This window comes from Talpa europaea (genome assembly GCF_964194135.1).
Source record: "Talpa europaea genome assembly, chromosome: 11".
NCBI lineage: Eukaryota > Metazoa > Chordata > Mammalia > Eulipotyphla > Talpidae > Talpa > Talpa europaea.
The window spans coordinates 59,295,301-59,308,904 of NC_140078.1; the positions used below are offsets into that span (position 1 = coordinate 59,295,301).

At 38.4% G+C, this 13,604-nt stretch overlaps 1 protein-coding gene across 2 annotated transcripts in view; it reads left to right on the top strand.

The window, feature by feature from the left end:
• PRICKLE2 (prickle planar cell polarity protein 2) overlaps positions 1 to 13,604 on the top strand; it is a gene marked incomplete at both ends in the record, with an annotated part of 337,562 nt that overhangs the window by 238,095 nt on the left and 85,863 nt on the right. For both annotated transcript variants that reach the window (XM_084247477.1, XM_084247478.1), the window contains one exon: positions 6,539 to 6,722. In XM_084247477.1, coding sequence (XP_084103603.1) covers positions 6,539 to 6,722 — 184 coding nt within the window. The remainder of the gene's footprint in view (positions 1 to 6,538; positions 6,723 to 13,604) is intronic.

Here is a 13,604-nt window from a genome sequence, read left to right on the forward strand (position 1 = left end):
AGCACAACACTGTACATTCCTCACCAGTTGCTGAGTTTGTTTTGGGGCTAGGCCACTCTGTAAACTGTCTTCCCTTTGACCTTGTGGGTAAAAGTGAACTGAACCTGTTCTGGCCATAGATTTGGGACAGGAAGTCCACGGACAGTGGAGGTGAAAGGCAGGAAGACAGATCGAGGGACTGGTGATGTGAAACCATGAGGGTGATTGACAGTCCTGCTCTCACCTGTGCCTTACCACACAGTTGCCCCTCTGGGTACCAGCTCATGATAGGTGGGCTTCACTGTACAACACACATCAGAAAGCCTTGGCATAGATCCCCTGGAGTAGTTGGAAAATACATACATTGCCCAGAATTGCTAAGACCATCCGGTAGGTTGGTAGTTTTCAAACCCCAATCAGACCAAGGTGCTCCCTTTTCAGTAAGAGGCTTACCACAGAAGGGGTTCCTCCTAGGACCCTCAGTAGCACGTGGACACTGGAGGGCATGTGCCCCTGGACCTGCCTCAGACCTATCAAATCAGACTTCTTTCCAGGCATCTCCATGTCATATATATGTGTATATATCATATGTACACATATGTACATATATTACATGTGTATATATTCTATGTGTATGTACACATACACATGTATACACATACATTTATATGTAAGTCCCCATGACTAGAATCACTACTGTATCATGAATTTCATGATTATTTGTCTCTTAAGTCATTGACACCTCTTTTTTTTCATCTTTCCATCACCTCAAATTATTGAGCTGAGCACCTACATCATATGTTGATAAATACTAGAAATGAACTTAAGGAGTTCAGGAATGTGTGGTTTCCAAACTTGTGTCTTTGGAACCCTTGGAATCTTTGGCTCATGAAAATGCCTGGCGTTTGGGGAGAAGGTTGAGCTTGAGAGATGCTGGGCTCAGGGCGTCCTATCATATCAGTTTGTGAGGCTCTGTTTTGTATATTGAGTTTCCTCATGTTTGCAAAAATTATTTTCCTCATTAAAAAAAGGCAGTTAAGAGAGAAGGAAAGGAAAATAAAAAAGAAGCAGACTTAATGATGTGTATAATCCCATCCAGTTCTAGAATTCTGCAATGTATGACTTGAACTTGTCAGAATCATGTTTTCAAGAAGATCCCTTTTTACCTTCATCCTATCACTTCTCACACAAAGCAAGACATTATGATTCAGGGTTCAGTATTGTAAATAACCTGTCAGCATCTCAAAGATGAGACTCTCACCACCACACACCCGATCTGTAATGCATTCTTTCACATTGTGGTATGTAAGTTAATCGGCAAAAATTGTTAAGTCCCTCTCCACAGGGTCTGGTCACTGCCGCAGATGACCAGAGTACTTAGAGATAGTTAGCCAGAGAGCCACCCCTGCCGCTATTGTGTATTCCATGGCAGAGCAGTTGTGGCTTCAGAACATGATAGTGAATGAATGAATAGCTGCAACTTCGAGGTGGGGGCACAGGGCTTGTTGCTGGGTAGAGGGGAGGAATCAGGGGGATGCAGCATCTCGGCTCTGAATCATGCCTTACTCCTTGGAGACCTGTCATTCACAAACCCAATTATGTGCAGGTAGAATGTCAGCTCTGACAGCATGAAACCATTGCATCCTTTTTGTGGTTGGGTTTTTATTTTTTTTAATGAAATCCTGCTTTACTAGCAGGTTCTATTTTCATAAATGTCTATTATTTAAAAAAAAAGCCCAATCATACATTTTTCCCCACACAGTCTTGAAAGGCTTTAATCAGTGTACTGAAGAGAGCTGTTGTACGTCACTGGGTTTATTTTGTCAGGAGGGGGAGAGAGACATGAGGACCAAGAGAAGTCCTCTTGGTTTTACCCCCAACCCTCTGATTCTTTCTGAACATCTGGATCTTGGGGTCCCTATTTGTAAGCAGAGGTTATTAAATTAGTATTTCCAGCAGTTGGAGTAACTCAAAGGTTGAAAATTCCCTGCAAATAAAAATACCTTGCCGCAGGAGCACCTGTTAATTATAAATAAGGAGTGGAAGGCAAGCAGCAAGGGAAAATACAGACGGCTCTCTGGCGTCAATATAATACTTTTGATTTCTTTCCCCTTTCTCCTCCTTGGTTTTGATTTTTCTGAAAATATTTGTTTTCAGGGTCAAGGGGAGTTTGTAGTTGAAAACAGGTGTGTCTTTTAGAGACAGTTGTTTGGATTAGATAGATGTGACTTTGAATCTGTTCTGCTTGCCTGCTTTGAAGGTGTTGCTTAACCTCTCTGAGCCTTTGTTTTCTTCTCTGGAAAATGGGGTGAAGTTCCTTTATGACTGGATGCAAATCTGAACTTGAGTTCTTAAGCTCTAAGGAAGTCAAATGCTGTACGTACTGCCCAGGTTTGCCCCACTCAAACCTGGGCCCCCTTATCTTGCTTTACTTCCCTGACTTTCTGGAGATCTCAGCACCTTTAATGCACTGCATGATCGAATTCTTATGTTTCTTGTTTATTGTATGTTTCTTCTTCGATAACATAGGTTCCATAAGGAAAGAGTCCTTTGTCTTGAGTAGGTATGCCAAGAGCCTAGAACAGTGGCTGGCACACAGTAAGTCATTTGTCAAATGACTAAATTGGGTCCTAGCCATATTTCCTTTCTCTATTTTGTTCTTCCTTCTATCCATTGACACTCTTTCTGGATCTGGCTCTGTAATTCTGTAATTTGCTTCTCTCTTGTCTATTTCCTTTGCTTGGAGCTTCAGTTCATTAGATCTAGATCATGTCCATTCAGCATTAAATATTATGTTCCTCCTTGCATTGCTAAGTAAGTGAGTTTCTTTGATGAATATTCTGGAGACTGAATAAAAATTCCTCTGCATTTTGTTTTAAAAGCATGGCTTTCTAGTAAAAGCCACTAGTCATCAAAGAGCTTCCTTAATTTGCTTAAGCACATTGAAACATTTTTCCCCTTAAGTCATAAATAGGCATAAAAAAATTCTGAAAGAAAAAAAAACCCTGACTGCTTCCCAACACCCCTGACTTCTGTACAGTAGCTGATTAACTAAAGAGTTACTGTTAAAATGAATTCTGACTATTTTTATTAGCCGCAGTCAAGGTTTGGATGAACATCTTTGAGTTTGGAGATGCAAACCAGATCTGAATGCACATTCATTCTGTGTATATTTTCAATTTGATGAAAAGCAGGAAGTGGGAGAATCTGACAAGTATAACATCGCTGGATTAAGCTGATTTTGTTTCTTCCAGTACATATTGGTGTCAAAATTCCAGCACAAGACATTAATAGGATAAGGAGAAAACCCAACTGATTATCTCAATAGTGCAGGAAAAAAACACATTTGACAATATCCAAATCCCTTTTTTGACCTAAAAAAAAAAAACCTCAATAAACTAGCAAAGAAGGAAACCCCTCATTTTGATAAAGGACATTTTTATTAAAAAACCCACAGCTAAATAATACCTCATGGTGAAAGAGTAGATGTTTTCCCTTAAGATCAAGACTGAGATAAGGGTATCCACACTTGTCATTTCTATTCATCATGGTACTGGAGGTCCTTGCCAGGGAAATAAGGCAAGATAAAAAAGAAAACACAAGGCATCAGATTGGAAAGGAAGGCAAAAAACTCTCCGTTTGTAAATGACATAATTTTTTATAGGAAATCTTTAAGAACGCATGTGTGCACACATACACCATTAGAACTAACACATGAGTTCAGCAAGATAACATGAACAAATCATCTGTGTTTCTCTACACTGACATTCTGAAAATGAAATTAAGCAAACAATTCCATTTGCAATGGCATCAGAAAGAATTGAATACTTAGGCATAAACTAAAACAAAAAAAAAAGACATAACTGAAAATTACAAAATGTCTTGGAAATAATTTTAAATGAACTGAAATAAATGGAGAGACACATTTTGTTAATGGATTGCAAGACATGATATTGTTAAGATAACAACATCCTTCAAATTGGTCTACAGACTCAACGCAATTGCTACCAACATCCCAGCTGGATTTTTTTTGCAGAAATTGACAAGCCAATCCTAAACTTCATATTTTATGATACAAAAATCAGGGGCTCAGTCAAAACAATTTTACAAAAAGTTGGAGGACTCAAATGTCACAATTTCAGTACTTGTGATTCTTACATTTATGATCAGTTGATTTTTCACAAGGGATCTGAGACAATTCAATGGGGAAAGAGTATTACATTTCAGCAAATGGTACTGGGTACTACTGGTTACCACTGGTAATTAGATAGTCAGAATGAGTTGACTCCTAACTCATGCCATATACAAAAACTTTCTCAAAATATCTATAGACCCAAATATAAGATCTAAAACCATAAAACTCTTAAATGAAAATATAGGAGTAAATACTTTTGATCTTTATCAGACTATAGTTTCTCACATATGATTAGAACACAAGCAATAACAGGAAACTATAAATTGTTCTCCATCAAAATTAAAAACTCTTGTGCTTTCATGAAGATCATCAACAATATGAAGAAAATCCACTGAAGAGAGAAGTTTCTTGCAAATCATATATCTGATTTAAAGGACTTGAGTCCAGAAATTGCATAAATAATGCTTATGATTCAACAATAGAAACACACTTGACAATTAAGAATTGAAGAGAGATTTAGATACAGTTATCTAAAGAAGACCTATATTAAGCATATATTGATAAAAAGATGCTCAACATTACTAGCCATTAAGGAAGTATAAATCAGAATCACAACAAGGTATCACTTCATCCCTTCCAGGATGGCAGCAATCAAAAAGATGATAACAAATATAGCAAGGATGTGGAGAAAAAGGAGCACTCTTTCATCAATGATGAGAATGTAAATGGTTCAGATATTTTGGAAAAACAGTTGGACAGTTGTTCAACAAGTTAATGTTAATGTTATGACCCAGCAATTCCATTCCAAGGTTTATACCCAAGAGAACTGAAAACATATGTCTTTGCAAAACACTCATACATAAATACTCAGAGCAGCATTATTCACTAAGGTAAAAAAAAATGTAAGCAATCCAAAAGTTAACCAACTGATGAATGAATAAACAGAATGTATTATATCTATACAATGAAATAATATAACAAAATAAAAAAGAATGAAAGATTGCCACATGATGCACCACAGATTATCCTTGAAAATACCATGCTGTGTGAAGAAGCCATTTCAAAAGACTACATATTGTAGGAGTCCATTTAGATGAAACTTCCAGGAAAATGTAAGACTGAGAAACCATAGAGACAGAAAATAGATTAATGGTTGTCAGGGCCTGAGGGGAGGGAATGTGGGATGTTGCTGTTAATACATGAGGCGCATCTTTGGGAGGTGATGAATATCTTCTAAAATTAGATAGTGGTGATGGTTTCACAACTCTGTGACTATACTAAAAGTTAGTGAAATGTGCAGTTTAAAATGGTGAATTTTATGGTGTGTGAGTTGTATCAGAACAAAGCTGTTATCAAAACCTTTAGGCACATGTGGGGGTTAGAATTCTGGGCTGTTTCACCCTCTTTGTAAGGTGCTTCTGAAACTAATCATAAAGATCAGAGTCCACACAGAACACATTATTTTCTTAAAATTTTCATCCTCTGTTTTTTTCTTCTCTTTTTATTTCAGCAGAGGAAGCTAGATGCTTTTGTGTGGCTGACATCAAACTTTTTATTGCTTCATCATTTTTGTAGCCATGGAAAAGGGAACAGATGGTAACCTTAAAAGAGAAATGTTCAATTTGGGGGAGAGGTTTTTATCTTTGGCTGCTACTCTTTGAAATAATTCACTTGCATGATCCATATATATATATGACTACCTACGTAAGGCAAAATTTGGTTTCCGATTAGAATTTTAAACCTATGGGGATCTATAGTGGAGGTGAAATGTCTTCCCCATGAGACCATAGTTTCAGATTTGTTTGGTGTGAAAAATATTTCTCTATTCTTCTTGTTCACTTACAGTCTTTCTAAAAATGACTTCCATTTTCCAAGGCCAAGGAAACTTTTGTAAAAGCAGTGTTTTATCAGTATTTGTTGACTCTCCTGGTATTATATCTGGTCAGCGTATGTGTTATCTGACTACTGTTAATTATTATTGCTACTATTCAAGGGAATTGTGGCCATGGTACATATCCAGTGTTGTAACTAGTAGAGATTTTTGGACAGTTCTTTTGGGATGTTGATTTAAAAGCAAAGGTTGGGGGCCGGGGAAAGGAGGGATCGGGGTCACAATAAGGGGGTTGTAATTGTATGGGGAATATAAAAATAATATTTAAACAAAAAAATAAAAGCAAAGGTTGGGATCCATGTTTAAACCTCCTTAGCATGCTTACCTGGTGGCCTCTGACCTTTCGCAACATTTCCACATGTACAGTGCCACGCCTCCTGCAGAGACTGGCAGCCTGTGCGACGCTCATGTGGATGCTTTGCCAAATGCCAGTTGCCAAGGAATGTGTTTACGGTTTGGGAACCAAGGGCAGGCCAATTGAAGAAATGGTTTCTTTTGCCTTCCTTTTCACCTGCTGCCTTTACTGCTTGCAGGAAGATCTGCCTGCATTGCAAGTGCCCTCAGGAGGAGCACATGGTGACAGTGATGCCCCTGGAGATGGAGAAGACTGTCAGCAAACTCATGTTTGACTTCCAGAGGAACTCGACCTCAGACGACGACTCGGGCTGTGCCTTGGAGGAATATGCCTGGGTTCCGCCAGGTCTGAAGCCTGAACAGGTACATTTCTTGACTTGAGAGCAGTTGTGGTTTTCCTTTATCTTGCCCGTCCTCCCTCATTCCTGATCAGAAGGAAGGGCTGGCTTTGCTGATTGAGAGAGGGGTTGGGGCCAAATGGGTCGACATGGCAGGGATCCAGTGAAAAATGAGGAAGAGTAGTAAGACTGAACCTGTATGCCTCATTCATAACAAATGCTAATTGACACTGTATTGCAATTATTGGCTGTTAGCAGGAAATTATCTAGAAACTTCTCGTAAATGTTGGCTTTGAAACATTAAATAGTGAAACTTTATTTCTGGAGGGAGAGGAGGAATCTGGTGGCCATGAATCTTCATGTTAAGATTTCTTGTAAAGGCGGGTTGAGGAACTATGAATTCACCTTATTCTTCCCAGTGATATATGTTGTGCTTAAGTATTAAATTTGGCCTTTCTTTTCAAGGAAAGACATTGGCATTTCCTGAAGTATTTGGTACTGTCCACAGGCTGTAAATATTATTGGCTCGATTAGATCAACTTGGTTTCTTTCTGTGTCACTGCTTTTTTCTCAGTGATGTATACAACCTCAGCTTTACATTTCTTGGTACTTGGAATTTTCTCTGCTACCAGCCTCGTGTTGGTGTAGAAGCTCTGTAAGTGGATATTTTCATGATTTTCCCTGTGTATCTTTAAGAAACATATTTATCAGAATCTTAACTATCCAGTCATTATTCTCCTCCTCTGACACATACAATTTCTTTCTTCAGAGATGCAAATGACTGACAGACATCTTGAAGCTTGTCTTCAAGGCCTGGATATTTTAAGTCAGGGATTTTAGATGGGATATAATGTTTTAGAAAAAATTATTTATAATTAAGGAAGACCCAAGAAGTCGCCAACCACTGATCTCTCTCATTAGTCATTTCTCATTTTCTTCTCTCAATATTAAGTTTGCCAACTGGGAGGTGAAATCAAGATAACAAGCAGGATTTGTTTAGTCAGCAAAGTATTATTTAAATTTTCAAAGTAGTTACTAATACTTAAAAATGAGATTGGTTTTTGGAAGTTCCTATTTGTGTCTTGAAAAATCGAGGTATGCTGGCCTTTGAGTTGAGTACTCATCATTCTTTTTAGATAGTATAACTCTCCAAATCACCCTAGTCTCCACTCGATCCTTTGTTGTTACCATATTAAATCCTACAGGTACTTCTATTTTGATCTTCTTTCTGATTATTACTACAGAAAAAATTATCATAGAATAGAAACATTTTAGAATATAATCTCTGAGAACTGAAGGGAGTTCTTTGTTGGGATATTAACTGGAAGAAATAAGAGTATTTACTCTCAGTTTGTTAGGCTGAGGTTCTAACTACTTTCTTTGTTTAGTAAAGATTATATTATTAAAGAATAAGAGAGATTGAGTTTGCCTGGAAACTCAGATGAGGTGGCAAGTGACTGAATGTCTTTGTCTGACATCGCCATTCTACTGCCAGTGCTTGAACAGTGAGTTTTCACACCTGGAACATCTGTTAGCTTGTTTCATTTTCTTGCTAACCTCATTTCCAGAAGCTTCTAACAAACCCTTCTTTCTTTTGTTCACATTTTTTCCTGTTAAATTGGATCCTGAATTCTCCAAAGTAAAGCTGTTTTCAGTTCCTTTCTTAAGATTCTCCCTAAGACCATTTAACATCTTTCTCTGATGTTCAGATTCAGGAAAAAAAAATGCTTTTGGCCCCAGAGAACAAACAATTGCTGAAGGTAGGGCCTTGGTTAAATTCACCAATTCCAAGAATGAGTGAGTGCTTGATAATATCTTTGAAGGCCACTTGACTCATCTGAAATGAATGCCTTTGGGAAACATAAAACAACTTTCTCTGATTTGTTTTGGGGAAAAAAAAAAGATTAATGCTATTAAACAAGTAGTTTGAATTATGTTAGATGAAAGGATATGCTCATCTCTTCTAATTCTCTTGTTCTGCGGATGGTTTTCTCTATTCCCTACACTAACTCAAACCTCTATGACACAGATGATTAGAAAGGGAAATTTTATTCCAGAGAGAGAATGTCTCTTCAAGCTATTTGGGGAACTCTCTATTTTCTTAATAAAATATGAGTCTCTCTCTCTCTCTCTATATATATATATATATATTAAAGGTGTTTGAAGGGAATATATTACATGAAACAAATGGACTTCAAATCTTTTAACAAAAGAGATATTTTGAAGTCTGTTACTTGTGGAACTGTTTATGGGTTTGAAGATTTTTGAAAAGCTATCTGGTGTAATCTAAGATTAGAGAGTATTCAGAACCCTGACTGCCTTTCACTAATAAAAATTCTGATATTTAATAACATGTTACCTGTCTCTGATTTGAGAAAAACCATTTTCTATCAAGAAATTACAGTGAACCATTAAAATGCTTTGTGCTGGAGGCAAAATACTAAAGACTGGTTAGGGTTGAAAGTAATGTGCTTTCATTTTTGTTAGGAACCTTTCATTTCACAACTTGATCATGGGGTTGGCAATGTACCTTCAGGTGACACTCTTATTATTCTATTTCTTCTGAGAAATGCCTTCAATTAAATATAATACAAACATCAGTCATCCCCCAATTAAGGAGGTAATCTCGAATATGCACATTTAATTCCATGAAAATCTACTAGCTATAAAACTCAACCTTCTTAAAATAGTGTGGAAAATGCCAAATATCACAGATGATGCCAGAATGGAAAGGCATTTGTCTTGTGATTTTTAATGACTGGACTGGAAACTAATCAGATTGTTTGCTTGCTTCATCTCTGCTCACTCCCAGTGAGATGTTTCTTGTCAACAAGAGAGCCCTGTAGTAGCAGAACAGAGAGCTGGAGTCAGAATGCCCTGACTGATGAACAACTGATGTCATCTGTAGGGTTTCATGTTCTCTTCAAGTTCGAATAGTTCTCTCTCCTAGAAACTCTGTGGTGATACACTTACACTAGGTAATTCTCCAGGAAGAATATGGGAATTTTTTAAGAAACTATACAAAAGGTAAATGATGAACAGGGTTTCTTGGCCTATTTACTGTTGACATTGTTAATTCTTTGTTGTGGGGCTGTCCTGCACACTGTAGAATGATGAACAGCACCTGTAGACTCTACCTAGTAGATGCCAATAGTACACATCATCCCCTTCCCTGATATTGGGGTGACCAGATATGTCCCCACACATTGGGCAATGTTCTGGCAGGGTTGGGCTCCCTGGATGAGAACCAGTGGGTGTAAGTAATATTAAAACCTCAGGATATATCAGCAAGATTCTGGCCCCATTAAGACAAAGAGAAGATGTAAATCAGCAAATATTTGTTTGAGCACCTACCCTATCCCAGTGTTGGTACTATAGCTAGCTCTCTTTGGAATTATATGGCAGGATGAAAATGTGATGTGGTGTTGGCATGCTGCATGATCAGAGTCCAGTGCTCTGGGTGGGGGTCAACCTCAACCCTCTGTAGGTCAAACCAAGAATTGGAGTAGTGAGAGGAGCTGGTGGTGGAAGGGTCACCTTTTGTTTTCAGAACAGAAATTGCTTTGCCTCTTATAAAAGGAAGTTTTGCTAATTGAAATGGAAAAGAAAATATGAACAAGCAAATAAAAATCACTTATAATCCCACCAACCAACTAAGGAATGTTGTTTTCCAACCATTTTTTTTTTTTTGCATCCTTGTGACAAGTATTTATGTATATAGGAGTATATTTCTGTTTTGTTTTAGACAAAAATGTGCTGGTGTCATCCATTTACCCTTTTATTCACTTCGGAATGTGTATGTGGGTGTGTACGTAGTGGGAATGGGTTCCCCATTGTGTTTGTTTTTTTATTTATTTTTATTTAAAGATTTATTTATTTATTTATACAAGCACTGGGTATAGTCAGAAGTGCAGGAGGGTGAGAGAATTCACCAGAGCCAGAGTGGGGAACAGAACAGGCAGACTGACGAAATACACTGCTGAGGGGAGCAGCGGGTATGGCAGGAGAGGTCTGCGCACCATGTGAGGCTGCGGACAGCTTTGCAACCCAGTGCTCAACCACTGTGCCACCAGGAAGGCTGTTTCTTTTTTTAATTATTTATTTATTTATGTGTACAAGGGCTCAGGTCAGGCCAGAGATGTGGGGGGTCAGAGGATTTACCAGAGACAGAGTGGGGAGCAGAGCAGGTGGATATACTGAAACACACTGCTGAGGGGAGCAGTGGGCGTGATAGGAGATAGTTTGATCCCTGGCCGGGGATCAAACTTGTGGTTCAGTGGCTGCAGATAGCTTTATAGTGCTGTGTCTTAAGCCCTTCTGCCACCATGGAGGCCCCCATTGTGGTTCTGACTTACCGTGGTGACCTAGAGGTATTTGGAAATGTGTGTTTGGGAAGGGTTATTGTCGAAAAGACCTCAGGGTTCACTAGCATTTTAATGAATAGGAGCTTGAGATGCTGTACATATTGACAAATACCAGATGATCCTGCTCAAAGGAGAATTGACTCCTCCCCAATGCCAAGAGAATCATAATGGAGCAATCCTGAGCTGAAGATTTGGTTTTAAACATGCGTATTTTTGGCAACTTGATATTAAATAAGGTGGCAGCAGCAAACCATCCTCTCTACTTGCCTGTTCTCCTAAAAGAACAATTCCTGGAGGTGGAGTGGTCGTGTATAAACCACTTTTTAAAATTTGAATTTAATTTTTAATTGAGGTATAATTGACATACAGCATTAGTTTTAAGTACTAGCATAATTATTAGATATTTGTATGCTTTGCAAAATGAGCGCCACGGTAAGAATAACATCTATACCATATATAGTTACAAAATGTTTTTTCTGGTGATGAAAACTTTTTTTTGAAGGTTTATTTATTTATTTACACAAGAACCAGGGTATAGGCCAGATGCGTGGGAGGGTGAGAGGATTCACCAAAGACAGAGCGGGGAACAGAACAGGCAGACTGACAAAATACACTGCTGAGGGGAGCAGCGGGCACAATAGGAGAGGTCTATCATACCATGTGGGACCTTCGCCCGCCAGCTGGGATCGAACCAACGCTGCAGAGGCTGCGGGCAGCTTCACAGTGCAGTGCACAACTGCTGTGCCACCCGGGGAGGCCCACTTTTAAGATTCATTCTCTAAGCAACTTTCAAACATGCAGTGCAGTGTTATTAACTATGGTCACCATGCTACAGGTGAGACTCCCAGGAGTTATTTATTTTATAACTGAACATTTTTACCTTTTCACCTCCTTCACCCATTTTCCCCTATGGGAATCACCACTCCGTTCTCTATATTGATGAATTTGGTTTTAAGGGGTTTTTAGATTCCACATAAAAGTGAAATCTGGCAGTATTTGTTTTTCTAACTTATTTCACTTAGTATAATACCCTCAAGGTCCATTCTTATTGTCACATATGGCAAGGTTTTGATTTTTTTTTGGGGGGGTGAGTTATACTCAGTCATCTGTCTATCTCTCTGTCTATCTGTCTGTGTCTATCACCTGAAATCTCTTCATCCATTTCATCCATCCATAAACACTTAGGTTGTTTCCATATCCTGGCTACTGTAAATAATGCTGAAATGAATATTGGGGACAGAGGGAGGGTATACATGTAAACCTCTTTAAGGTTTTCATTTCTTGTGTTAAACAGCCCTCCAGAAAGGCTGTAACTGATGTCATTGGGTACATATGGATGTGCTTTTTCTATTGGTTCTTCTATTCAATGATCCATAAAAATCTGAAGAGGCCGTCAAATTGCTTCTCCTGCGTGAAAATCCTTTTCATTGATGTTTTCGGTACTCCAAGTGCCCGTGGAGGGTTCTCAAATATAAATGTTTCCAAATCCTCTGTCTCCAAACATTAGTAATTTTACATTGACTTCAAGTGTGTCGTTGCACATAAGAATGGCAATTAGATTTTTTTTCCAGAACATTCAACTTTCACCTCAAACTATCATGAAGAATGAAGAGTGGCTACCAGGAGTAATTGCCTAATTGTTCATTTTCAAAGCCTTCTTTTATGTGGCTAAATAGACTATCCAGTACAACCTAGAGATGGGGATGAATTAGTTGGTTTTGAACTCTGCAAGGCTAAACTACCTCTATTGGGGGTACATAAAAATTTTCATTTGGCTCTCTATTGACTATTATTCATCTTTTTGGTGTTAGATTAAATGTGTGTCTTCCGTGAACTTCTCTGACCACCCCCCACTCCCAATATAGGATTTGGTTCCCAGTTACATGCTTTGTAAAAATCCCTGACATTGTCCTTGCTGGTGTTTCTCAAACTTATGGTTATATATTTATTGGTGGAATTATATGCTTAATATTTGACTCTCCCACTTTAAGATTTGAGGAACAGAGATCTTGTCTACTTTGTTCTTTAGGAACAAAGAACATGCCTGAAAACATGCCTGACACATGACAGGCACCCAACAAATATTTAAAAGACAGGAAGATGACCAGAATCCTCTGCAGAACCAGAAATGTTCAGGGTTGCCTCACATCAAAAAGATAGAATTCCAGTTGTATCCTGATCCAAATTTGGGGAGCTTGCTGGGAGCCACAGAAGGAGGAAAAAGCAGCATGCCCCAGTGGAAAAAGCCTCCCTTTGAGAGTCAGAAAATCTGGCAGCTGCCCCATCCCCTTCTGACCTCAGAAAAGTTGTCCAACTTCTAGGAACCTCAGTTTCCTCTTGATGAAAATAAGAATGAAAATGGAGAAAATTACTCAGCTTTCATCAAATACTTGCTGTGTGCACACCACCATTTTTAACTTTGCATGCGTTATCATATTTCTCATAGCAGTCATAGTTGGCAATTACTATTTCTGTCTCCATTTCAGAACTAAGTTAAGCAAGCATCAGAGAAGCTAAATAACATGCTCAAGATCGCATAAGCT